The 26,423-nt window shown below is 43.1% G+C and overlaps 1 protein-coding gene across 1 annotated transcript in view; it reads right to left on the reverse strand.

Moving 5' to 3' along the window:
* Mipep (mitochondrial intermediate peptidase) overlaps window positions 1-26,423 on the reverse strand; it is a 121,611-nt gene that overhangs the window by 83,207 nt on the left and 11,981 nt on the right. The window contains exons 6-12 of the mRNA XM_051195571.1: window positions 23,489-23,671; window positions 22,812-22,968; window positions 18,557-18,605; window positions 16,614-16,674; window positions 11,415-11,467; window positions 1,984-2,137; window positions 622-699 (exon numbers count right to left, since the gene is read on the reverse strand). Coding sequence (XP_051051528.1) covers window positions 622-699; window positions 1,984-2,137; window positions 11,415-11,467; window positions 16,614-16,674; window positions 18,557-18,605; window positions 22,812-22,968; window positions 23,489-23,671 — 735 coding nt within the window. The remainder of the gene's footprint in view (window positions 1-621; window positions 700-1,983; window positions 2,138-11,414; window positions 11,468-16,613; window positions 16,675-18,556; window positions 18,606-22,811; window positions 22,969-23,488; window positions 23,672-26,423) is intronic.

The following is a 26,423-nucleotide window of genomic DNA, read 5'->3' on the forward strand; positions in this document are numbered from 1 at the left end:
CACAGTGAGCTGAGCCCTTCCTATATCGATTAAGTGTCATGACAACCCTTCACAGACATGTCCAAAGATGATCTTGGTAAAGAAGACAATTACCCAGCCGAGACTCTTCTAGGCTGTATCATGTTGACAGTTAGTGCTAAGTAGGACAACTGTCTGTCATAGAGAGAGGTTGAGAGCTAGGGCTTGAGACAGAATGCTTAGGGTGAAGGCCTAAGAACCTCTGAGTCCTGGGCAAGTGGATAACCTCACTGGCCTTAGTTTCCTTGTTGTGTTAAAGCCTAGTTCAAAAGGCTGGGGTGCATTAAAGGGTGTAAATATATTAAGGGCTTATGTGCCAGCTTTGAAAAATAAGAGCTTGTAAAAGGTCACCATCCTTATCATTAGTTTCATATCACATTCCAGATTCAGTAAATATGGGGCAGAAGATATAGATCCATGCAGTTTTTCTCATGACTTTTATTACTTTCAAAATCTATCCTATTTTCACATTTACATAATTAGTAAATTTTTGGTGGCTTTAGATATTATGGAACTGTAAAAATGACATGTAAAGTTGTCCACATTCATACTGACAAACTGCTGACCACTTCTAGGCAAGGCAGCTTGTAAAGGAAGGCTTACCTGATGTGGCTTGTTTGCTCGCTGGAAAAAATCACAGTAAATGTACCCCAGCAACCCTTCGGATTCATGAACAACAGCCTAGAATATAAGTTCAAATTCAGTGGTCAATGACCTCATCAAAACCCCCAAAAGAGAACACAAGACCCTCTATATTAAATACTCATAGCCATAAACATTTAAATTACTTTTTATACCCCAAGTTTCTCAAGCTCTTTACCTATTTTTGCCCCACCTCTGGAACATTTGACTTGAGAATTCTGCGTTCAGGAGAAGACATCCTCCTTGGGGTCCTGTGTCCTATCTGCCCTTCCTCTACATTAACTGCAGCAACCATAGCTCTTCACAGAGGCTCTTCTCAAAACAACCCAAAAGATTTGGGAAGAAAGGCTGGCTTGACAGTTTTAGTGGCAAAATGAGCTCCAATTTGCTGTTCTAAATTTTCAAGCAGGTATATTCACTCACTTGACAAGCATCTAAAGAGCATCTCCTGGGTGCCCAAAGCGAATCAAGACACCCAGGAGATGGAAACAGACGCCATGGGGCTGGTGCTGCTCCAGAAGCCCAGGCTGCCACCTGCATCTGTCCTCCAGCCTGTCGCAGGCTTTTCTTTTTACTACATCCTGACTTCTCCCTAACCTGTACCACCCAGGAAGTCAGTAACATGGCAGGATGTTTCATGGGTAAGAACAGTGCTCTCTTAGCTTGACCTGCTTCATCTCTATCCCATGCTCAAAGCATGGCCAAGGGGCAGCAAGGCAGCTGTCACGAATGGACTCAGTGAAGGAAGCACAGCCATCATGCAAGCTAGAGAAAAATGGCACCGCCCCACAAAATCTCAGGGGTAAATTAATATGGGGCCAAGAGTGCCACCAAGCCTTCATCACACCCCAAGTGTGATGTTTCATGGAGTGTTTTATGGAGAAAGGTGAAACTCCAGGCTAGAAGTTGTCACCAAAGTCAAATCAGACACAGGATAAAATTAGTGTCAATGAAAGACCACTGCAAACACATGAAGGACACTGAGGAGAAGGGAGCAGTGCATATGGGAACTATAAAGGGGCAGGGTGTTGGTATCATTAATGAGAATGACGAACTTTTAAAAATTCACGACTTATGGAAGCAAGGAAATGAAAATTGGTGTTTTACCAGTTTTCCTAAGAACACTTGTTTTGGAGAACTAACTCTGCTCTTCCACATTCAGGTCCTTTACGCAAGGTCCTAATCAGACATGGCGCTTGAACTTTTTATGCAAGAGAAATGAGCTGGGGCACCCTGTCAGAATACAATTAACACAAAGAGAAACTGCTGGGACTCACTGACACCCTGGGGGACCCAGGTGGTGCTCAGCCAGGGGAGGCTTACCAGCTTCCGGACATCATCACACCACACCTCTCCTTTTGCAGGCTCCTCTGCATATAAGGTGATGCCAAGCAGTTTGTTAAATAAGACATTCAGGCCTTCCATGCAAGCTCCAAGGGAGAAAAATGGGCAATATAAACTGGGCTCAATATTATACCTAAGAGAAGGAAAAGAAGGTCAACAGTGTTTCTTCAATTTATTTCTAGAAGGTACATTCAGTGAACTGTTCAGCTCTACTTAAGATCAGAATGGCAAAAAGGGATTCACGGGAGGGTACAGTTGGCATCTGTTGTCTCTAGTTCTGCATCCAGCATTTCAAACAACAGCAGCCGAAAACATGAGGGTAGGTGGAGAGGAGAGGACATGTCAGCTGTATGGACTGGGCCTTTGAACTTGTGTGAGTACCATCCTTGCCTGGCTTGGATCCTGGAACCCTGACTAGAGTGACAAGAGACTGAAGAAAGGACACACACAGAAAATCTGGGAGTGAGTAGTCTGGGCTCTCTGTTGGAGAAGTCACAGCACCTCAAAAGCTCAGTATGATTATTATATACAGGAGGCAGGGTTATCACCTACCGCTGAACAAGGGGACAAACTTAGCTAATCTCCAAACAGTCTGTGTTACAGCAGTCTTCAGGCCATAAATATCCTGGGGGAGAAAGCCATGGTGCACATTTCTGCACACAGTACCGACGTCCCTTTGAGCCTCATTTGGGGAAGCTTTGCCACTCTCATGGGGCTGAGGCATTGGTCTTTGACATGGCCATGCTCATGTCAAACAATACACATCCACTCAGAACATCACTCAGTTCCTACATGTATGGACTATTTTTTCTTATTATTTTTTTTTCTTTTCTCTTACCCCACAAACAACTAAGGATAATGACCACTGAAACAGGTATTTTAAAAGAGACAATTAAAGTCTCTAGAAGGCTGTACCAGGATCCCATGCAAAGAGGAGGTCATTCTACTCCACAGGACCACCATATTTCTATCATTTGAGGGTTATTCACCTCCCTTTTCCCCAGAAGGATGAAAATCTTCTATTCCGGCATTATTAGAACTATAGTAATCAGGGTAGACGTGTTCCCTATATTAATTGTATTTATTATTATCATTAGAGTGTGAGTATATGTATGTTTGTAAGGTGGGGGAAAAGGAGGGAGTGAGAAGAGAGAAAACACACATCATGCCAGCAGAAATCAGAGGACACCTTTTAGGAGTTGGTTCTTTCCGTCTGCTGTAGGTTCTAAGGACTGAACGCATGTCAGGCTTCTTGCATAGCAAGTACCTTTACCCACTGAGCCATCTCACTGGCTCATCATTCCTTAATCTTGACCTCTTTTATATTTAAGCTTTCACTGACCTCATAAAATATTTAGCCTCAATGGCCCAGCAAAATGTGAACAGTGTCAATCATAAGGGCTTCACTTTATAAAACTTGTCATTTTAAAAGGATGAGTTGTGTACACAAATATTAAACAAAAAAAATGAATAAAAACTTACTTAAAGCATGCTAAGTCATTTTAAAGTTCTCATCTGGTAAAGTATTTGTTTATGGAAAAACACCTAAGATATAATCAGATTTTTAATGCATATACTCTGTAACTATATATATCTTATAGACAGCATACTGGTAATCAGTTATTTTCCTATGTTCTATGTATTCCAACATAACCAAGCAGATGCAAATACATTATTCAAATGTTTGTTTCTGAGTCATTACATTAGGCCAAAATTTATAGTCACAGCCAAAATTAATGACTCTAGCAAAAAAGGTAGATGCTTACTATGTTTCTACTTTCTCATTCTAACTATATATTTTATGTAAAATATAAACATATGTATATATGTTACTGTATATATTTTATATAAAATATAAGCAATAAAAATTATTATTACACAGAAATATCTAGATACAAGAGTAAATTAATTGCATCAAAGGGAATTGGTGATGAAATCCAAATGTACAATGGAATTTCTTATCCATCTTCCATGAAAGTAAAATCTGGGTATTCAAAGTGATAATGGAGTTGAGTCCTCAAGGAGCCTAAAGGCCACCACTACATCTAACAGCAAGAGCTGAACAAATGGAACAGCAACAGGTCCAGCAGCATCCAGATTATACAGCAAACCACCTCTTCCAGACTGGAGAGACAGGCAGAGAGCCTCAACTCCCTGGTCTTGTACAGTACCTCACACTTGCATGAGTACTTCTAGGAGCCCTACAGTTCTCAAAATTAAGATGGAGAAAAATGCCTCCTGCCAATAGTGGGAGAAGAAAAGGAACCATCCTGAAATATTGCCAAAACATTCTGCTCTTACTGTGGCCTGCTCTCAAAAAAAGAAAAAGAAAGAAAAAAAGAAAAAGAAAAAAAAAACAAAACAAACAAAAAAACCTACTTAACCAAAACCCAAGCGAAGAGCAGGGAGTTGTGGGGTAGAAGAAATAATGTTGAAATACCTCATCCCAGAAGGAAGGGAGGAGGCTGAGAAACATTGTGGAGGTCATCCAAGGACTCAAGCCATCTATAGGCTTTAAGCTCAGCTGCTGTTATTCAATGCTACACCAGGGGCCCAGTCTTGAGCTGGAACCAGCTGAGATGTTAGCTGAACAGCATTTTTCTCTTTATAGGCTAAAGGCCTCTGATGGTTTGCTGTAGTAAAGAGACAGAGTGTCATGATCCATTTGTAGTATGAGGTATGCTTGGAGTTCATCATGCATGAGATAAGCATGCCCTAGCTGGTGGCTGGTGCTTGCTTGTCTTGGATCTCTGAGAGTGACAATCAGTCTGCTATGTGATTGAGTCCCCATCAGAAAAGGGGCAGTCTTAAGCCCTAAATTACTCATCAGATATGACATTTTGTCCTAAATGAGTAAAATGGCAATCTGGGTAGAAGGACAAGTCCTGGTTTACAGAAGGAGAGGCCAAGGGTTTCCTGTATGGGAGATGGCTTTAGAAACCATCATCACACCAGCCACTTTTGCCTTTTCTCTATGCTAGCTCTGTTCTGCAGAACAGAATATTTAAAACTGCCTCTTTTCATTAGTCTTTTTAATTTGTTATTATTTATCTGCAACAGTTGTAAGAAGAGACAAAGCAATCCTAGAACCTGTCTCAGATACTGCAGGGGTATGCACGTGAATAGACAGGGCTGTGAAACAATTATGATTAACATCTTAAGGGGTCCAAAAGAAAAAGTAGAGAATGTCACTAGAACAGATAGGTAATGTACGCAGACAGAAAAAACTTCAGAATCAAAAGAATATGGCAGACACTAAAACCACTGTGACAGAAATAGAGAATGCCTTGAAAGGGTTCACAGACAGAATCGTTGAGAAAGGATCACTGAGCTAGAAGCAATGTTGATAGAAGCTTTCCAAACCTGAATGCCAGGGCATGGGGTGGGAAGCAGAGGCAGGGGTAGTACAAGCTGTGGGAGGCAAGCTTGGGCTATACAGTGAGACTAACCAAGATCTCTATATTGACTAAAGTTATCCTTCAAAACTGGAGAAACAAAGGATTCTTCAGACAAACAGAAATAATGGACATGTGTCTCCTGTAGTTCTATCACATACTAGCTCACCCTGAACACATGAAAGCCTAGCAGAGAGACTGGCAGGGCTACACTACCACCAAGATTAGAGAGAATATGCCTCCAGTATAGATACCTGCTCGGGAGAAGTTTGCCAGGACAGACACAGGAGAGGACCACGAGCTCTCCAAGACCTGAGGGGGGGGGGGGAGGGCTTAAGATGAGGGATGCCACAGAAGGTGTCCAGGCAAGCAGGAAGACACTTATTATGATCAAGTCAGAATCACTGGTGATACCAGACCTGCAGTGGTCTGACGTTACCGCATCCCACCATGGTCCTCTAAATCTTAAATCTACAGGGCATTTTCTCTTATTCCTTACCTAATTCCATGACACAGATGGAACAAGAATTACACCTGAGGAAACAAGGGCCCAAAGAAGCTGGTGACAACAGAAAAAAGACCCCTGTCCTAGTGACTGTTCTACTGCTACAAAGAGACACCAGGACCAAGGCAACTTATAGAAAGCATTTAACTATGGGCTTGCTTACAGTTAATCCAGTTACAGTTTCAGAGGGTTAGTCCAATATCATCATGGTGGGGATATGGCAGCAGGCAGGCAGGCATGGAGTATAGGCAGTAGCAGGGAGCTTACATCTGATCTGCAGAGAGAGTGAAGCTGGGCCTGGAGTGGGCTTATGAAATTTCAAAGCCTACAATCCAGTGACACTCCTCCTCCAACAAGGCCACACCTCCTAATCCTTCCCAAACAGTTCCACCAACTAGGGACCACATATTCAAATAGATTATGGGGATCATTCTCATCCAAACCACCACAAACCCTAAGTTTGAAATTAGAACATGGGTTCCTTCTGGTTGTGTACTTTGGGCTTCTGGGGTCTTGACTTTCATATCAGGAAAACAGGAAACACTTCCTCGGCTCTAGTGTAGGTAAAGAATGGCTTCTCGTGGGGAAAGCCAGGACCAGCACATTTGCCACAGCAAAGAAAGCCATGGGTGGACTTCCCTGTCCTCAAAGCTTGCCAACTATAAGAAATGCAACACAGTCAAAGAACCTGAGTCATAAACGATATTATACTTTACTAATAGGAAACACTCATTCATGTGCTGTGTCCCAGAAAACAAGGATGTAGCCTAGAGAGGAACGATGGAGATCAGAGAGAACTACCAAGAGGAGGCAACATCAAGTATCCCTGGAAAGAGGCTCCTGGTGAAGGAAGCAGCATCTACAAGAGTCCAAAGGCTAAAGAGAAGGGAAGCAAAGTGGGGTACAATACAGGAGAGGTCAGACAGTCAGAAGCCTTTGCCTTCCTTGCTCAGCTACCTCCACCACACCCTCTGAGACTCATAGCAAAAGAAGTGAGACAGAATGGGATACCTATAGAAAGCTCCATGTTATCCACAGTACTATAAGGATCTGAGAGCTCTCCATGAACAGTCCTTTATTCAGGCTAAATAATAGCCAAAATAACACTATTTATGGAACACAGTGTGATGTACTGACTATTTTATGTCACTGGCCTCCCTGCCCTGAGAATGCCTGGCCCATGGTCAGTTAGGCCAGGCCCTGGATATGACCACTGTGCCTGCCTTAATGAGGCATTGCTGTTCAAGATTTGCCTGTTAACACATACCTACAATGCCTCTGTTTACAACTTCCTTACTTCCCATAGATAATACATGGAGGACTCTTCTCTAGCACAGAGACTCATCAGTACAACTGATGAGTGGTATACTGCACCCTTCCAGCATACCAGAGCCACAGCCAATGCAAACAAGATACCTCATTTTGCTGAGGCTCTTCTATGATGTTCCAGGCATCACTGCAAATTCTAGCAAAGTCCCTCCCATCCCACCTCATCCTCCCCTCACTCTTCCTCACCCCCCCCCACTGTGATCCTACCCCCCCCCCACTGCCTCCATCCCAACACTGTCTCTCGCTACATTGCCCAATTCTCCAGTACAGCTGCAGTTTTCCATTATCATTTTTGCAAAAGATAACCTTGGTTTGGCTCCAGAAACAAGACTGTCAAGAGCTCTCTGCTTCCTCTGCAGAAGAGACCAGTTAAATGGGTGCCCACCAGAGCTGCTGAGCAAAGTCCAGAAAGTGTTCTACCATATAAGAGCTGCCACTTTCTCTGGCTCACTGCAGGGCTGTGATGGAAGACCGCTTGTTTGCAGATGCTGCAGGGGAGAGGGTGTCAATTTGCAACAAACCAACATAATAATTCAAAAGTATAAATATAATTTCATCTTTATTAGGAACAACAGAATTTAAGGTTGGTGTGTCTCAATTGGTACAGTCTACATCCAGCATGCCCAAGCACATAGGTGGAATCCTAGCACCACAACAAAACCAATAGGACTTAGCAGTATGTCAAAGCCCCCTCAGGAACGCTGAGACTTAAATAAGCATGGAAGAGATGTTCAACCGAAAGTTCATCATAATTTGAGTATTTAAAAAAAAAAATGAACCAAGAGAAAGGAGAGGGAGGAGAAGGAGAAAGGAGGGAGGGTAAAAGGAGAAGAGAGAGCACTTGAATATGCCCAAATTCTTGGCACTGGATTTACTGAGTGTGGCCCATGAACATGGCTGAAAGTTCAGATAAGCAAAGGCCTCATTCAGTGAAGAGCAAGGGCAACATCAAACAGGCTTAACCAGCAGAGGCTCACCATGAAGGTGGCCCACCCGAGGATACATGTGCTAGGGAAATGCACACTCCAGAAGGGCATCTTACAACACAGCACTGTCCAAGGAACGATAGTTAACTTTATCATGAGAGTGAACAGGGTGTTTTGACATCAGGAATGACTAAGTATGATGAGCTCTGCAGCAGAAAATTCCACACCAACAGCTGCCATTTTCTCTGGTTAACTACAGAATGATCAATGGAGAAACTGTCGTTCCAGGACTGCTTGCTTCTCAGTTAACATGTAGCACTGAAAATGAACAAGACCAGTCCCTCTCTCTGCTGTGCAAGAGGCCACCTCAGCCATCCAGTCCCACTCTGACTTCTGGAACCACCATTTGGACCTAGCTTCTGCTAGTCAGGTGCAGTTTCCTCCACAGTGCAGACCCCACAGAAATGAATGCCAGACAAAGAAAGTTTAGTTCTAGCACCATCCTCAAGCAACATGAAGGCAAGCTAGCAGGGTTGAGTGTAGCTACAAAGGGCATTGCCAGCAAAGGAAATGATACAAGATGTCTCCAGCAGAGATAGCAAGGAGACATCTGCTTGTGACTATCTCTTACCCTGCTTCTTTGCTTCGGAGGACAGTGAGAAAGATGCTGAACTGTGATCCAGCTCTGCTGGGGCCAGAAAGCAAAGAAGGAGCAGCAGCAGGTGATAGGCAGAAAAGGCAATAGGCAGGAAGCATTCCCCGAGAGCTTTGGGACAAAATGATAGCCTGGATTTGCATAGGAACTTTTCCAAGTCCCTGAGAATAGTCCAGTCCATCATTAGACCAATACTAGATGATGGAAGCTCCCGGTGCACAAGCTAAGCAAACAGGGCATTGGGGAGGGGATGTCACACACTAGAATGTGCACACTTTGCCTGGATCCTAATTCCAACAAATAGGCAAAAAGAACATTTGGTACCTGAATGCCACCAAAGGCTCATGTGTTGGAGGCTTGGACTACTAGACCACGGTGCTATCTGGAAATGGTGGAATCTCTAAGAAATGGGTCCCAGTGAAAGGGAGCTAGGTCACTGGGGGTATGCCACTGAACAGAGCATCAGGACCACACCCTCCTGACTCAATCTGCCTCTCACTATGTGTTCCCCACCATAATTCGCTGCCCGGCTACAGACCCCAAATTAAGGAGGCCCATGGACCACACTCTAGAACCTCTAGAACCTCCAAAACTAGGAGCAAAACCCAGACTTTCCTCCTGAGATGCCAACTGTCTCAGTGTCTTCTTAAAATAAAAGAAAGCCGAATACACTCACCATCACAAAACACTAATGTGGGCTAGGTATAGGGAACATATTAACTTTAGGTAATGTTGTTGATGTTCCATAAGATGTCCATGTCCTTCAGAGATACAAGCATGTGAGTGTACAAACAGAATCTAAGATTGACCTGAAGGTCTGTAGGTAATGTCATGGGACAAGGAAGGAAGGAAAGACAAAAAAGCAAAACAGAAATCAAAGGGGACAGAAGAAACACACCCAGTACAACTTGACAGTAGGCCCAGAGGTGAACATCAGGCAGCTACTTACATTGTCCTTTTCTGCTTATTTTGAAACTTTTCATAATTTCATAAGAAAGGTTCATTTAAAAATTTTTAAAGTACCAAGGTCATTATGTCTCCTTCAATAAATAGAAGTGCTTCTATGACAGTCCACTGTTTTCTGTGTGGTTTTATTTTACTTTATTATGTGAGTACTTTTGAGATTTTTGAGGCTTAGCACACAGTAAATAGGAAACTACCCTTCCTGGAAACATTTTAATGAGAAGCAGCACCAGCACACACCCAGGTCACTGAAGCTGGCTGCTATCAGGAAAAGAGACAATGCCTGTCAAGGCATGAAGAGCAAAACCCAAGTGCCGACTGGGCAGATTGATTAAACAGCTCAAGAGAACAGCCCCTGAGGGTCAGGGCAGGAATGGGGCCAATGTTTCCCAGTGAACATCTTTCTGCTATTGCTGTGATGTTTTAAGCCATATAAATGCACTGCCTATTCCAAAACAAATTTTAATTTCAAATAAAGCTATTTCAGATAATTTTCCTATCTTTTCAAACTTGAAAGACCTAATTTCTCAGAAGAACTTAATTGAAGAAGCAAACAGCATGTGCTCCTTGAGATCTCATACAGGTACCACTGTTCACAGAAGAGCTGGGCTGAAAAACTGTTCAAGCGCGTATCTCCAAACCCCAAAAAGGCCACACTGCATTAAACAAATCTGCCAGACTGCCAGGCAGTGGTGATGACGTTAATCCCAGCACTTGGGAGACAGAGTCATGTGGTTCTCTGAGTTCAAGGCCAGCCTGGTCTACAGAGCTAGTTCCAGGACAGCCAGGGCTACACAGAAAGAACCTGTCTCAAAAAAACAAAAACAAAAACAAAAAAAAAAACAAAACCAATTGCTGGATTAAAACAAGAGCCATTTAAGGTTGGCAAAATAGTTCAGCAGAATCGCCATGGATTCAATCACAAGGAGAGAAATAACTCCTTCAAGCTGTCCTCTGACCCACACACATTTGTCATGGCATGTGCATGGATACACTCAAATAAATATGGATAAATACATAAATGTAAAAACTCTTTGAATGTTGTTCAAAACATTATGCCATTTTCTTCTCAAAATTCTATTACTTTTATTTGGTGTCGACATGGGCTTGAAGAGCTAATAATGAATTCATGCTTCCTAGAAACTCAGTTAAGTGTGTGTTCCTCAGAGCTTTAAAGCAGGCCAGCAGGATGGCCCAGTGAGTGCAGGTACCTGTTGCCAGGTCTGATGTCCTGAGTTCAATTCCCATTACCTACATAGTGGAGAGAACTGACCCCTGCAGGTTGTCCTCTAACCATGAGTGCTGTGGCTCTCCCCACAATCACACATGGAAATAAATTAATAAATTATTGTGTGTGTGTGTGTGTGTGTGTTTATGGAGTTAGCAAGAAACAACTACACTTATGAGAGTAGAGTCCAGCAAATTAAGGACAGGCACAAGCCACACAAGTACAGGCCTGCAGAGGATCAAATCAAGATACTGCAAATGAGACTACAGTTCTGCCATCAGAGAGAGCTGTGTCTCGGGGAAGGCCGGTGTGTGATGAAGGCATCTGAGCAGCTGTATCACTAATGTGCAAAGTATTCAGTACATTAACTCCGACTCCTTCCCGCAGGGGTCTTTCTGGGAAAGCTTACCTCTCTGCACGAATCACACCACTGTAGTAGGGGGGGTCCCAAGGCATTAGTTCCTGAAAGGGAATGGTTCACTGTCAGCAAAGACATTGACTATCTCATTATTTTTATCAGAAACTTGACCAGCTTATAAAAGATAAACCAGTTATTTTTAACATATATAAGAAAAACATTTAAAAACCATAGCATGGCACAATTTGGCCTCTCTGTAACCAATACATAGAAGGTATAACTCTAGAATCTGGGACAAAGGTAAATGACATTCTAAAGCATAATCAACAAAAGTCAACATTAATGGGTGAAATCAGCCAGAATCCAAGTTTTCTCAAAGCATTGGCCAGATATGAATCCACATACTACAAAAACAAGATAAGCATTTTGTGAAACTGAACAAGAAGGTTAGGGTATAGCCCCAAAATTGAAGTAATAATTTAAAATGTAACTAAGACAGAATCAACTCCAGTCTCAACAAAGAAACTATGTCTTAAGGAGCATGGCAGTTTGGGCTTACAATCCCAGCCCTTGCGAGGCTGGGGCAGGACCACAAGTTTGAGGCCCTGAGCTAAAAAGTCAAATTCTACCTCAAAACAAAACATAACAAAAGTAGAAGCAATAGCAGTTCTGTGGCAGCCAGTGCAGGAAGCTGAGAGCAAGCCTGAGCACTTGATTGGGAAGGACAGGCTTATTCACCAGGGGTCAAATTACCAGACTGTATCTGCATGGAGGTGAGCACTCTGCCCTGTCCTTCCACACTGGACCTGCCTCTGCAGAGCCTGCTGCATGGCTGCCACTCACTGAGTCACAGCACCTCCCACACAGGCACATCACCTGGCTCTGAGGAAGGGTTCAGCATGTCAGCTGTCCTGTGGTCCTCACCCTTCCAAGTTTCAGCTCAGCACAATGCCGAGGAAGTAGGTGATCCTTCCCACATGGCACAATGGCACTTTGGGCACAGCATGTGTGGCAATGTAAGAGTACAGACTCATGGTCTCTCTCCCATGAATGCCTGGAGGGTAGGGATGGCATTCCTGAACCTCCACCTCCTGGAGCTCAGTTCCCAGCACCCAGCTCTCCAGCTCATGACTATACACCATCCATAGAGGGCAGAGTGGGGCTCCTACCACAGACATAAGCAGACATCAGCCTCAATAGAGATGATGGTGTAGGAAGGCAAAGTGACTTAACAAGAGAGCAGTGTATCACAAGAGGGGACAGGAGGAGGGGCTTGGTAATAGGTGCTTACTGTACAAGAATGAGGACCTGAATCCAATCCCCAGAACACACGTAAAATGCTGAGTGTGGTAGCGCATGCTTGTAACCCCAGTGGGAAAGGGAAGTCAGGAAGATGCCTAAGGCTCACTGGATGGCCAGGCAACTTGGCTGAATCACTGAGCAACCCTGTCTCAAAAACTAAGATGAACAATTCATAAAAAATGACATGTGAGATTGATCTCTGGCTTCCACATATGTGCACCCTTCCATATAACTCACTCAAACCATAACCCATGAGAAGCATATTTTTTTAAACCAACAAACAAAAAACACACAAAATTTATTATATGCCTAAGGCCCAAGCATCAACTCAGAGAAGTTTTAAATCAAAATGTGAGTTCCAAGAGATGACAACAATTAATAGAGGTAAGAAAAGACTGGAAGCTCCCTACCAGAGTACACATAATGACCAGCAAGAGTTGAGAACAGAAGAAAGCGAAGTGGAAGTAAGGGAAGCCATGCCACCCCAGGGATAGGACAGAGTAGCACTGAGCCAGGCTGAGGAGGGACAGACCCTGAGTGACTGGGGAAAGACGCAAAGAAATCAGAACTGCCATACAGGAGCAGCAGTTAGTGAAGGATTTTAACAGAGTGACAAGACCAGCTCTGTGCTGCAGGAAACTCTCCCAGATGGCAATCTAGTCACTTACTGATTCATTCACTCAAAGTACTTGCTCTGTGCCCACACTGGGCTGGGGACATGGCTAAGCATTCTGAATCCACCAGTACTGTGGTGGTTTGACGAAAATGGTCCCCAAAGAGACTGGCACTATTAGCTATGGCCTTGTTGGAGTAGGCGTGGTCTTGGAGGAATTGTGTCACTGTGGAGGCGGGCTTTGAGGGCGCACAAACCTAGTATGACAGAAAATTTTCTGTTGCCTGAGTCAAGATATAAGGCTCCAGCACCATGTGTGCCTGCATGCCGCCATGTCTCACCATGATGATAATGGACTGAACTGAAAATGTAAGCCGCTCCAATTAAATGTTTTCCTTCATAAGAGCTGCTGTGGTCATGGTGTCTCTTCACAGAAATAGAAACCCTAACTAAAACAAATACACTTTTGAGAGGAGTAGGAACTTAAAGCCAGGAAGCCAATTAATCAACTCCAATTAGGTGAAAAACTGTAATAAGCTAGCCAAGGTTGTGGTCACAGGCATGGGAAGGGGAGGATATGGTTCTTGAGGTCAGCTGCAGAAACAATAGGAGTGGGAATCACCTGCAGGGTACAATGGAACTCAAGAACAGGCCTCCACCCAGAGGTTCACATTGGTGTGTGGGGCTGAGTTCCCTGGTGATGGTATTGCTTCAGGTCAGTGCATAAGTGCAGCTTCTAGCTAGAGCAGCAGGGTAAGCAGTGGCACCACTATCCAGAACAGAGCCTCATGAGAAGATCAGGCCTTCACCAACACTTGCACAGCTACCTGCATCCATCAGTCATACAAAAATGTTGGGAGGGAAGGTAATGGTACATCAGCTTTGACTGCATTCGCTTTCTGAAACATGTTTTTAATTTTTTTGGTCCACTCAGCTAAATTCTGATCTATATCTGATAGCCTATGTGGATGTACCCACCACTGCAAAGAGTGTAGGTGACCTGCATTAGCTATCAGGCCAGATACAGCTACAGCAAGGTCCCAGATTGGCATGCTACTCTAATCCTATCCAGTCCAGCCATGTACCATCTATTTCTTAGTGGATGAGAAACTGGCAGTTTCCAAATCTACAAGGCTCCTTTCTCTATATTTCCTGTGCCTACAACTCTGACAATTCTATCAAATCAAGAATCACCAAACAGTAGCACCCACAAAAGGATGGTTTAGACAACCATTGAAAGCCTGTGGCACCTTTGAGCCACATGGGAACAAGGATACTAATGTCTGCAATCCCATCACTTCAGGACATCCCAAGTACCTGGGCATCATTCTGGTCACAAAAAGACACTTGATCTATAGTATGAGATCATATGACCTTATGACTGAAAACAACACATATATGTGTCATACCTTAGTTTAAAGGCTCTTGGTCATCTGACTCTTTCACAAAATATCACCCTGATCCACTATATTGATGACAACTGGTCCAAGTAAGCAGGAGGCAGCAACCACTTTGGACTTGTTGGTAATGCAAATGCACCTCAGAGGATGGGAAATAAACCCAACTGAAATTCAAGGGCCTTCTACCTCAGTGAAATTCTTAGGAGTCCAGTGGTATGGGGCATGCAGAGATACTCCTTCCAAGGTGAAGGGTAAGTCCTGCACCTGACCCCTCGCAGCACCAAGAAAGAAGCACAAAGCTTAGTGGGCCTATTTGGATTCTGGAGACAACGCATTCCTCACCTGGGTAGGTTACTCTGGCCCATACACCAAGTGACTCAAAAACCTGCTAGCTTTGATCGTGGCCTGGAAAAGGCTCTTTGACAGGTCCAAACCAGTGTGCAGGCTGCTCTACTACTTGGACCATATGATCCAGTAAGTACTGGCGGTATAAACTACAAGGTTAACATTGAGGCTCAAATTGTCACCTGCTAGATCAAACTTCCATTTAGCTACATCAAAGGCTACCTTGAAATGGGAAGCTGACTTTCTATAAAACAGAAGTGCTTCATAAATACATTTTCTGTTAATATGCATCCATAAATTATACACACACAACTACTAATTGATAAAAATGCTGAGTATTTTTAAAATCATGGCCTCAAATTGAGACCTATGTGTCAAATACTTCAATACCAAAATCACTAAGACCAAGCATTAAAAAGACTATAAGGACTTCTAGAAAATCCTAAGGAAGTCCTAGAATCAGCACTATGTACCCACTCATGCAATAGTGGCATGACTATTATAGGAGTAACCAAGTGCTTTCTTATTGGATTTGAGGCCATGCCACAGGAGGTCATGTCTGGTATTGTAAACCTAATTAGAAGCCATGGCTGTAGAAGTCACAGGCCCTATGGCAGAACCTACTAAGGTTACTTTGCTAAACAGAAACAATACCAAACTTCATTCTACATATCATGTTTATACCCACAGCTTCTATCAGAAGCCTCTGCTTGCAGTAGCTGATAATTACTACAGAAACTCTTAAGTGGTCAAAGTGTTGAAAATAAGTAACTGTTGAATGTTCAGCCTCAAATGGGACATCTATACTACCCCTTCTCCAAGGCTTGGGATATCATGGAAGAGGGCTGGTTGGAAAAAAAAAAAATGTAAGAGCTACAGGATGAGAAGGAGTATTGTAAAATTCTGTCTTCTCGACATGACTGGTTGTTGTGCCCATGAACTCATATCAACAGTGGCTTTCCTGCATAAGACCTGCCCAAGACTGGGCTGGTCCATATTCCTTCATATTGATAAGGGATAACTGAAGAGCCAATGTGGCCCTACCTCTCCCTAAACAGCTACAAGCAATTAATGGTTGCTGAGGAAGGGAAGGAGTCATATTCCTCTGGTAAGTTGCCCTTGCTGAAGCAAATAAATAACCCACCACCCATACTCATGTAAGCACCCTAGTCAAATGCAGTGAAACACACATACACAAAAGACATGAGGAAAAGAAGGGTTTTTGTGGGAAGGGATAAGAACTAATGGGTGAGGGAAATATAATCAAATTACTTATACATAAATGAAACTGTAAAGAACAAATTTAAAATTAAAAATTTTTAAATTTAAAACTTAAGATTAAGCTGAGCAGTAGTGGTGCAAACCTTCAATCCCAGCACTCGGGAGGCAGAGGCAGGTGGATCTCTGTGAGTTCAAGACCAGCCTGGTCTAGAAGAGCTAGTTCCAGGACAGTCTCCAAAGCCACAGAGAAATCCTGTGTTGAAAAACAAAACAAAATCTTAAAAGTTCTAGAATGAAGAGATAATGCTTTTAGTAGAAATAGTGTTTACATCATTTGAAAAAAAAAAAAACTCAGCATATTTAACTTACAGAATTTTGAGGATTTAGTTTCATTTTCATTCCTCTCATCATCTCGAAATCTTTTGCAGTTCTGCAAAACAAGTCTATCATTACTTAAGAAAAAATTTAGTAATTGCAATAAGAATAAACTTTATAACCTTTCCAACAGCCACAAATTAATAAAATTAGATATGTCTTTTACTACAAAAAGCAAACTGTGATTAATCCAACTTTTACTATAGTGTCATGTGAGACTATATAGGTCATAAAGTCAATACAAATTCTACTCGTATGCACAATGAGATGCACGCCTTGAAAGTACTAAAGCCTGGGAGGCAGAAGTGAAGATTCACCCACAGACTCTAAATTAGCACCCCAAATGCAGGAGACTGACAAGTTCCTCTTTGGAGAACATCCATACAGATAGTTACAACTGCTATTCACCACTTTTCCCTACAGAAGAACTCTGGGCAATAACAGGAGGTGTCTTTTAGAATTAACACACACACACACACACACACACACACACACACACACACACACACACACAACTACAAACTTAAGAAGGCACATTTGCTGAAAATGCAATCTATAGCTACACACAAACAGACAACCCTTCTAGCAAAAGCTAAGAAAAACTAAGACACTTCAAATCAACATTCCCTCTTCACTGTAACAGATACTGGTTCACTGGCATTAAAAGATTTTAGAAGGGACAAACATAGCCAAATCAGAAAGGGATTTAAAAGCACAAGTTTAAAAATCCCAAACAGATGGGACTGGGAAAATGGCTCTGGGCTTAAGAGCATGTATGACTCTTTCAGAGGACTTGCACTCAGTTCCCAGCACCCAATAGCTGCTCACACCATCTGTAACCCCAATCCCAGGAGATCTGATGCCCTCTTCTGACCTCCACAAACACCAGTCATGTACTCAGTGCACACAATCATGCAGACAAAACACTCAGCACATAAAATAAACCTTTAAAAAAATCCAAGACAGAAATCTGAGTGTACATAATGTGTTCCTATGGTCAAAAATGGCTTGTGGGGAAGGTAAGAGGCCACCTTTGCCTGGGTCCCCAAACCATGGCAAACCTCTTCCTAGAATCCTGGCTATAATAGGGCAGGGTATCCTCCCTTCTCCAAGTATTGAAAGAGAACCCACTAAGGACAAGGACTGGAGTTACTAGACTGGAAGGAAGGGCAGAGACAGCAGCAAGGGGCAAAAGGAACTATCATTGTGTGGGGGGCAGAAAGGGGACACAGCTAGCATTACAAATGCTGAAGCAAAGAATCCTTAAAAGAAAACCCCAAACCCAGGAGACCCACTGCACCCAAGGGCTCCTGCATTTTGCCCCCCAAAAGACATGCTACTCTATGAGTTTGTTATGATTAATGATACAGTTTAAAACAAATGGTTTCAAGAACATCTTGGAAAGGTAGGTAAACAGATACCAATGAGGGGTTGTTAAAGTAAGTCAACAAGGAGAACTAGCTAAGTTGCTGAAACTGGTATCTTAAGGGAGGCTGCTTTCAATGTCTTCTCAAAGGACAACCTCCTGCCAACAGATCTGACTAACGTTTAAGCTTATATTCTTAGTAAATTTCTTCTTAATTTTTTAAAACAAATGTAAGTGCAGAAACCACACAAGTATATGGAGCAGAGTTCAGATTCCCAGGACCCATGTGCATGCCAGGCACATTCAAGAGAAAGGGCATCCCTGGAGCAAGCTGGTAGCTAGACTATCTGAACTGGCAAGCCTGGGTTCCAGTGAGAGAACTTGTCTCAACGTATAAGAAGAGGGACAGAGCGGACACCTGCCATCAACTTCAAGCCTCCACATGCTCATGTATGTGTGCATGTGTACCTGCACATATAGTTGGATGTGCATTCATACAAACACACATATACTCACACAATATTCACAAGCTGACTACACAACTAAAATAGTAAACATAATACCAACTAACCTTTCAGAGAGTTTGTCAGATAGTTTCTCAAGGAACTGCATGACAGTCTCTAAAGATGAAATTCAAAAGAAAATGTTTTCAATTATGTGAAATGACATGGACATACATGTTAAAATTGTACTGTGAGGGTCATCACACATCTGGTCTCCCCTAAAGTGATGATTTTCAAAGGTAGGCAGAGTAGCCTCCATATGCTTGGGATTATTGCTACACGCTGAATATCTCCTGTGAAAAACAAATTAAAATGACAGAGTACTAATCCAAAGCCCTGGATTACATCCAATGTTAAGAACATTAATGGAAAGCAAAAGGAAAAAAAAATCCAAAGTTCCCACCCAAATGTATGTAAAAGAAGCGTCACAGATATATCTAATCGTCTGTAAATTTCAGAATGGCTAGATGCTGGCTTGATTGTAAAAATCAATGCATGCCAGTAGTCTTAGCATACAGGACACTGCGACAAGAGTCAAGCCCAGTCCAGCTCCAAAGGGAGATCTTGTCTTAAAACTGCTCAACACCCCTAGCCATCAGGGAAATGAAATCTACACTGAAATTCCATCCCCACTCTAATCAGAATGACTGTTACTGGGAAAACAGACACAGAAAAACCAACAGATTCTGGCAAGGACGGGCAGGGAGGAGTCCCTGTTCACCGCTGGTGGTAATATAATGTACAGCTACTGTAGAAATCAGCAGTTGGGGTTGGGGGGGGACACAAAACCTAAAAGAACCACCTTAAGCCACACCACTCTTGTGTGCTACCCAAAGGACTCAGTCAGTATACCACAGCAATGCTCACCCACTCACGGCAGCCAAATTACAGAAAGAGTCTAGATGTCCATCCACAGATGAAACAATGAAGTTGTGTGTGTGTGTGTGTGTGTGTGTGTGTGTGTGTGTGTGTGTGTATGTGCGTGTATGTGTGCGTGTGGGCGTGTGTGTGCGCACGCGCATGTGTGGGCCCGTGTGTGTGTGTGTGTGTGTGTGTGTGTGTGTGTGTGTGTGTGTGTGTGTGTGTGTGAAGGGTGGGAGAAGGGAGAGATGAAGTTTTACTCATCCATAAATAAATTATGTCATTATCATGAAACTGGATGGAACTGGAGATTGTCATTTAAAAATTTTAACTTATTCTTTGAGAATTTTACATGTTTACAATGTATTTTGATCATAGCCAAGAGTAAGGTGACTCACAGTAGAGGGGAGGGAAGAAGAGAATAATGGGGAGTGATTACAGTCAAAGTTCATGACATATTTAAACAAAAATGAGACTCTGAAACCCAACACCTTATTTAATATATACTAATAAAAATGCAAATAATATCAGTACAGTTTAGAAATGATTGTTTACCAAAAATCCCAACTTTAAAAAGCAAAGTTTCTCTGAATCACTTTTGTTATTTACAGACAACTGTAACATAACCTACTCAGTATCAACCTCAAGCAGAACTACACAAGGTCTTGTAATTGGTCTTCGGTGCAAACTACAGCCGTCAGCCAAAGTCAGCAGAGGCGAGGCCCCATGAGGACAAGAGCGAGAACCCCATGGTTCCCATGGAAAGTGTACCACGGTGTCTTCTGCCCCCAAACTCCATGCAATGCTTTTATGTGTGTTTCAGTCAGCCACAAACATCGCCTTTATTTTTTCCAGATGATCTTTTCTATGGGTTTAATTTCTTGCCCTCTCTTTAAGCTATCTCCTTTCGGAGTGAAATGAAATGCTAGGCAGGGAATGGGGTTAGCCTAAACCACAGCAGCAGTTCCTTGCCCCTGTCATCTTCACAAAGGCTCATACTCAGTCTGGTGTGCCAGGTTAACTGCGTCAGAAACTGAAGGGAGATGAAAACCTGCATTTGAAACTCTTCCCATCATCCTAGCTACCACACACAACAGTTCCAAGTCAATCTCTATATATGCAGCTGACTCCACATAGCCATGCTCTATTTGGTTACCCATTTTCTTTTTCTGGCAATATGCAAAGAATCTGGAAACAATATACCAGAGTCTGCCTCTGAGAAGAAGATGAAATCAGTGAAGTGCTCGCCATGTAAGCATGAGGACCAGTGCTCCACCCTCCAAAACCCACAGAGAAAAAACAAACAGGTAGAGCAGCACTTGCCTGCAAGCCCAACACTGGGAAGGTGGACACATGAGGGTCCCTGGCGCTTGCTGGCCAGACAGTCCAATTGGTACGGTCTAGGTTCAGGGAGAGATCATGTCTCAAAAAATAAGGTGGAAAGCAACTGAGGAAGGTACTAAACACCCCAGACCTACACACACACATGCACACATATGCATGTGAACGCACGCACACAGACACCACTGAATGCGAAACTCCCTAAAAGTAAACCCAATGCTCCCTCACTACATGGTTGTTCTAAGTCAGCCACTAAATGAATGGCCAGTGTAACCTCACTTCCTCTCCTTCTGCCCTGCTCTCTGTGGAGACTAGCATCCCTTCAATGCCACCACCTTTCTGAAACTCACAAGCCATCTAAGCAGTGGACCAACACCCACCTGCTAAAACTGCACAGCACTGTTGTCTGTACTAATCACTTGGCAGCAACCTTTAGGTCCTCAAGGACACAGGTCACATCTCATGTCTCTCTCCAAGACTGTTACTATACCAACCACTTGCTTGCCACTGATGGGTTCCACTATACTGCTGTGAGTCCCCAGTCCTCTCTACACTGACCTGCCACAGTGTCACAGTCAGGGTGTCCCTCTGCTCTCCTTAGGCCTCTCCTAGTGGCTTCCAGAAGACACTGACCTACTACTTCCTCAGTCTGAACTCAGAGCAGCCCAGAGCCATCCTTGGCCTGCTGTTCCTCACAGTGTACTCCGTCAGTAGCACTGTCATTACAGTGTAAGTCAGATCCTTGTCTGACCACACCTCACCCAGGGAAGGGTCCTTCATGCAGCCCTCAACATATCATTAAGCGCCTACTCTGGCCTTTCCTCAGATATATCTGGCACATTTCTACCTTCTTCCAAGGGACTAAAGTTCATTTGGCAACCTGCCAGGCCTACCCCCGAGCATGCCATATCCTACATGCACATCACATTTCTACACAAGTCTCCCTAGCAAAGGTACACTTAATGCTACGCCCCATCTCTGCTCCGCCTTTCCACAGCAATACCTACTGCATGAAGGAGGCATTCTCTTCCCCCTGCTACACTGACTTGTTCGTAGGGCCCAGGAGAGTACCTGATAGAGTGGCAACTCAGAAAGATCTCCTGGTTCCAGCTATGAAAATCAAGATGCTTCAAAGGTATGTAGATTCCTGCTATGCCATCTTTTACCAATACCCCTGTGGTGGTCTGAAGAAAATGTCTCTCCAAAGGAAGTGACGCTATTAGGAGGTATGGCTTTGTTGGAGTAGGTGTGGCCTTGTTGGAGGAAGTGTATCACTGGGGGGGGGGGGGTTGAGGTCTCTTCTTTGTTTAAGCTACACTCAGTGGGGTATACAGTTCACTTCCTGTTGCCTTCGGATCACGATGTAGAGCTCTCAGCTCCTTCTCCAGCACCACCATGTCTGCCCGAGTACCTCCACGCTCCCCACCATGATGACAATGGACTAAACCTCTAAAACTGTAAGCCACCCCAATTAAATGTTTTCCTTTATAAGAATTGTCATGGTGTCTCTTCACAGCATAGGAACTGTAACTAAGGCAATCCTAACCTTAGAGTCCTTCTGACTCATAAACTGACTACTTCACAGGGCTGGTGAGGGGTTAAATGACATATAATGATACAGTAACAGCAATATTCTAATAATATTACATATTATAAAAGTAAAATTACTGTATTTTAACCTCACTGATATTAACAGTAACTACAGAATGACAATTAATTTAAATTAATAACAAGTTAAGACTTAGATTTGACTTGCTCTCAGCACATACAATATAGGTCAAATTAGTAACTCAATTTAAAGATTAGTTCCATTAAAAGATGTCAGAAATATCAACAAATGGTACTCTAAATGTATTTTAAAAAAAGAATGCTAGAATGCTAGAATTTCAGCATCCAAGAAACTAAGAAGAGCTTGAGTTCAAAGACAGGCTTGGCTACAAGGCAAATGTCCTTTTATTTATTTACTTGTTTATAGTTATTTAAAATCGGAAGTTCTGGGCTGTGAGCACAGTTCCCTGTGGTGCCTCTCCAGCATTGTCAATCCACCCACCCACTCACTACATAGAAAGGCTGTTTCCTCAAAGTCCTGTTTGTTCTGAGAAGTTGGATAAATGGGCTCACCTGGAGTCTGAGCTATGGTTCCCTGCAGGGCCCTGTGGGAAAATGTAGAATAGCCTACTAAGTTTGCCAGAAGATCTCTGCTGCTTAGCAATTCTTCTAAACATTTCAACTGACCAGCATTGGGGTAAAGGAAAATTTTATAAGCAGCTTCCCGAACCTGTAGTTAGAGAGTGAGAATGAAAGAAGAGAAAGTCAAAGATCCAATGTCATGGCTCACAATCCTATGCAACAACCACCCAGGCCAGTGCTTCTATGTTACCCACACCTAGCCATGGCTTCCCGAGTGAAAGAACAGCCACACCAGGTCTATAGTGCTTTTATGCGGCACAACCGCACGTGCGGCGGCAGGGCTCTGGGAGGTCAATTTGCCAATGCTGTCTCTGCTAGAAAGCACTTCACACATTAAAAGTAACCCCATGACCTTCAAGGTCACTAGTCATTAACGTACTCCCAAAATGAATTCCTTCAGAGACATGAATTCTCACTAATTTCCTTATTCAAAGCATTTGTGGAATTAGCTGTGCCACAAAGTTAAATTTTCAGAGCTAAGAAATGCAACAAGATTTTGAGGACTATACTATCATGCCACTAATGATTTGGGGGGGTTAAAACAGTAGTTAGACACGCCCATTGGTATTCAGACAGGTGCTGAATAACAAGCAATGGAGGACTCCTACCAAGTCATCCGAGGCTTCTGCATGTAGACCATCAATGACTGCGTAACTCCCATCACGGGCAAAGTGGTGGTGAATGTGCTCTGGTAAGAGATGCTTCTGTATCTTGTTGGGAAAGTTGGCTCCCATGAGAAAAGCACTGCTCAAATCTAGGATCTTGACATTGAGGTCCACTGCTCTTCTGCGCTACAAGTGGTAGGAAAGGTATTTAAAAGCAGTATAAATTAGCATCTCACAAATAGACAGTCTATAGCGGTAGGAAATCAACATCTGAATTGCTGGTATAGGACGCTTGAGTGTAATCCTCTGTCCCCCCAAACCTTCATTAAGTCAGTCAACAAGTGTCTGCTTACACTTCTTCAGTAACACTTTTATAATATTTCTGAAGTAAGAAAAATAAAGTATTTGATGAGTAGATTACAAAGATGCAGAATCTTACAAGACTAGACTACAAAGGGGAAGGTAAATGTGAAACACAGTTCTGGACAAAACAACAGTAAACACCCAAGAGGTTCAGCTCAGAGGCTCTGGTTCCCACACGGGTTCCCACACAATGACAGAACAAGCCCTTAGCAGCAGACTCAAGCAGGGCACAGGGCATGTTCTTGCTATGCTAGATCAGGGAGCTATGGCAGGAGGACCACTGGCCCAGGGCCACTCAGATCCCGCCTCAAAAACAGTAAAACTAAATAAATGTAAGTAAGTAAATAAATAAACACACAAACAGAGAAACAGGGAGAGGGCTGTATGGGCAGAGCTGTACTCCACACTATCCCAAGCGTGTGCTACATGGACCAGTTCCTCACAGCCAAGCACGGTGGGGCTAGTATGACACCGGCATGTGAGTTTTAGCTTGTAGTCACACCTCCAGAGCATAGTCTCCATAGCTGAGGATGACCTTAAGCGTCAGATCCTCCGCCTCCATCTATCCCCAGATCCCAGCCCCACTGAATGATGGGATTACAAGCTTTGCACCATTATACCTGTTTTATGCAGCGCTGAGGGATGAACTCAGGACTTCATGCATGCCAGGCAAGCACTCTACCTGCTGTCTCATTCCCAGCAGGCACTACAATTACCTTAAGATGAAATATAACCTGTATCCCATGTACTCTCTGAGGTCTATCAGTGCACATCCAGTCCTTCACCAGGAAAAACGAGTCAGGCTTCAGACTGGCTTATGGTGAGCTTCAGATAATCTTATAACCTTAAATCTTATAATCTTAAAAAACTATCAAGCAACACTAGTTTTTGTTTTTGTTGTTGTTTTTTTTTTCAGACGCGTTTATAAGATGTATTTGGCAAGGGCTGGGGTGGTGCATCTCAGCTGACTGCTTGTCTATTGTGCACAAAGCCCTGAACTTGGTCCCCAGCACTGCACAAACTGAATGTGTAATCCCAGCATACAGGGGATGGAAACGACAAGATTAGAAGTTCAATGTCAGCCTCAGCGACATAGTGATTCCATGCCACACTGGGCTACATGAGACCCTGCCTCCAAAGGAAAAATAAAAGGCTGAAAAAATATAAATAAACCAGGTATGATGATATATCTATATAATCTCAGCACTGGGGAATGCTGAGGCAAGCATTTTAAATGTTCAAAGTCAGCCTGGACTACACTGCAAGTTTAATGCCAGCCCGGGTTATATAACAAGACTCCTGCCTCAGAAAAAGTAAATGTAAAATAATAACCTCAAGTTTTTAATACAGAAGAACCAAATTTTACTGGGAAATTTGGTTTCCAGCAGCTCCAAAGTCTTTTTAGTCCAGACTTCTCTTGCAGCAATGTATTGCCACCTAGTGGCAATCAATAGAGTAACAAAAACAATGAATTACAGCTCTAACTTTTTTCCCAAAGCTTTATTATGAACAAATAAAGCACATTGTAATAAAATTAGTCGTCCCCCACATTTTATCAAATGCTACACACTCTGAAAAAATTAAATATAGTTCATTTTATAAATCCAGTAATCTTCCATATTATTTCATCATTCCAGAACAGTCCACTGTGCAAGCAAGGATCACTCTACACACCCTGTGAAACTATAAGAAACACTTCCCATAGCTACAGTTAAGTTATTCAGGGGAAACCAGGGCAGGAGAAGTGCTTGAGCCCAGGAGTTCACAGCCAGCTCACGCAAGTGATCCCAGCACTCAGGAGGCTGAGGCAGGAGGATCATCACAAGGTCAAGGCCAGTCTGGGCTATAAAATCGATACAGTGTCTCAAAAAAACAAAATTAAGAGACAGGAGAAACATACAAACAGAAAGATGGAGACCTATGTATCAGATGTGGCATTGTTCTTGGTATTGACTGGTGACAAAACACCCCTACCCTAGACAGCAATATCCACACATGATCAGTCCATCTGAATTTGCAAGGAACCTCCTTCCTTCCATCAACTTTAGAACCTCTCTCAGTCACTTAGGAAGCATAAATCAATGTAAAAACCAGGTGAGAGCACAAAAGGTATTGTTTAGAAGTCTTGTCTCAGCTGAAGGCAGACACTTTTTTCCTGAATGTTTTTAATCTAGTTGGTTGATCCAGACAGAGAAGTCTCAGGCACAAGGATCTGGTTGCACATGCCCAAGAATGCCACGTACTTCCTTCCCGAGATAAACCAACTTCTGTTCCTAGATAAATGGCTTTGAGTTCACTGCATTTATTAGGATAGACAGAGCTATCTTTAAAAAAATAATAATTAGACTGTTGTCAAGCAGTTGAGAACCATTTTTGATGGTGTCCAGTCACTCTTCTACCCCAACTCTGAGCTGCTACCCACACCAGGGACTCAGTTTGGCAGAACATCAAATTCTTAGGACAGCAGCAGCCAGTACGAGAACTCTTGCCTCTAAAGCTGAGAGCCTGAGCAAGTTACTTTGCTTCTACAACTATAATGCAGAGGTGCAAACATTGTGCTAGGCTCTCCAGCCAA

This window comes from Phodopus roborovskii, unplaced genomic scaffold (genome assembly GCF_943737965.1).
Source record: "Phodopus roborovskii unplaced genomic scaffold, PHOROB, whole genome shotgun sequence".
In the NCBI taxonomy this organism is placed as follows: Eukaryota; Metazoa; Chordata; class Mammalia; order Rodentia; family Cricetidae; genus Phodopus; species Phodopus roborovskii.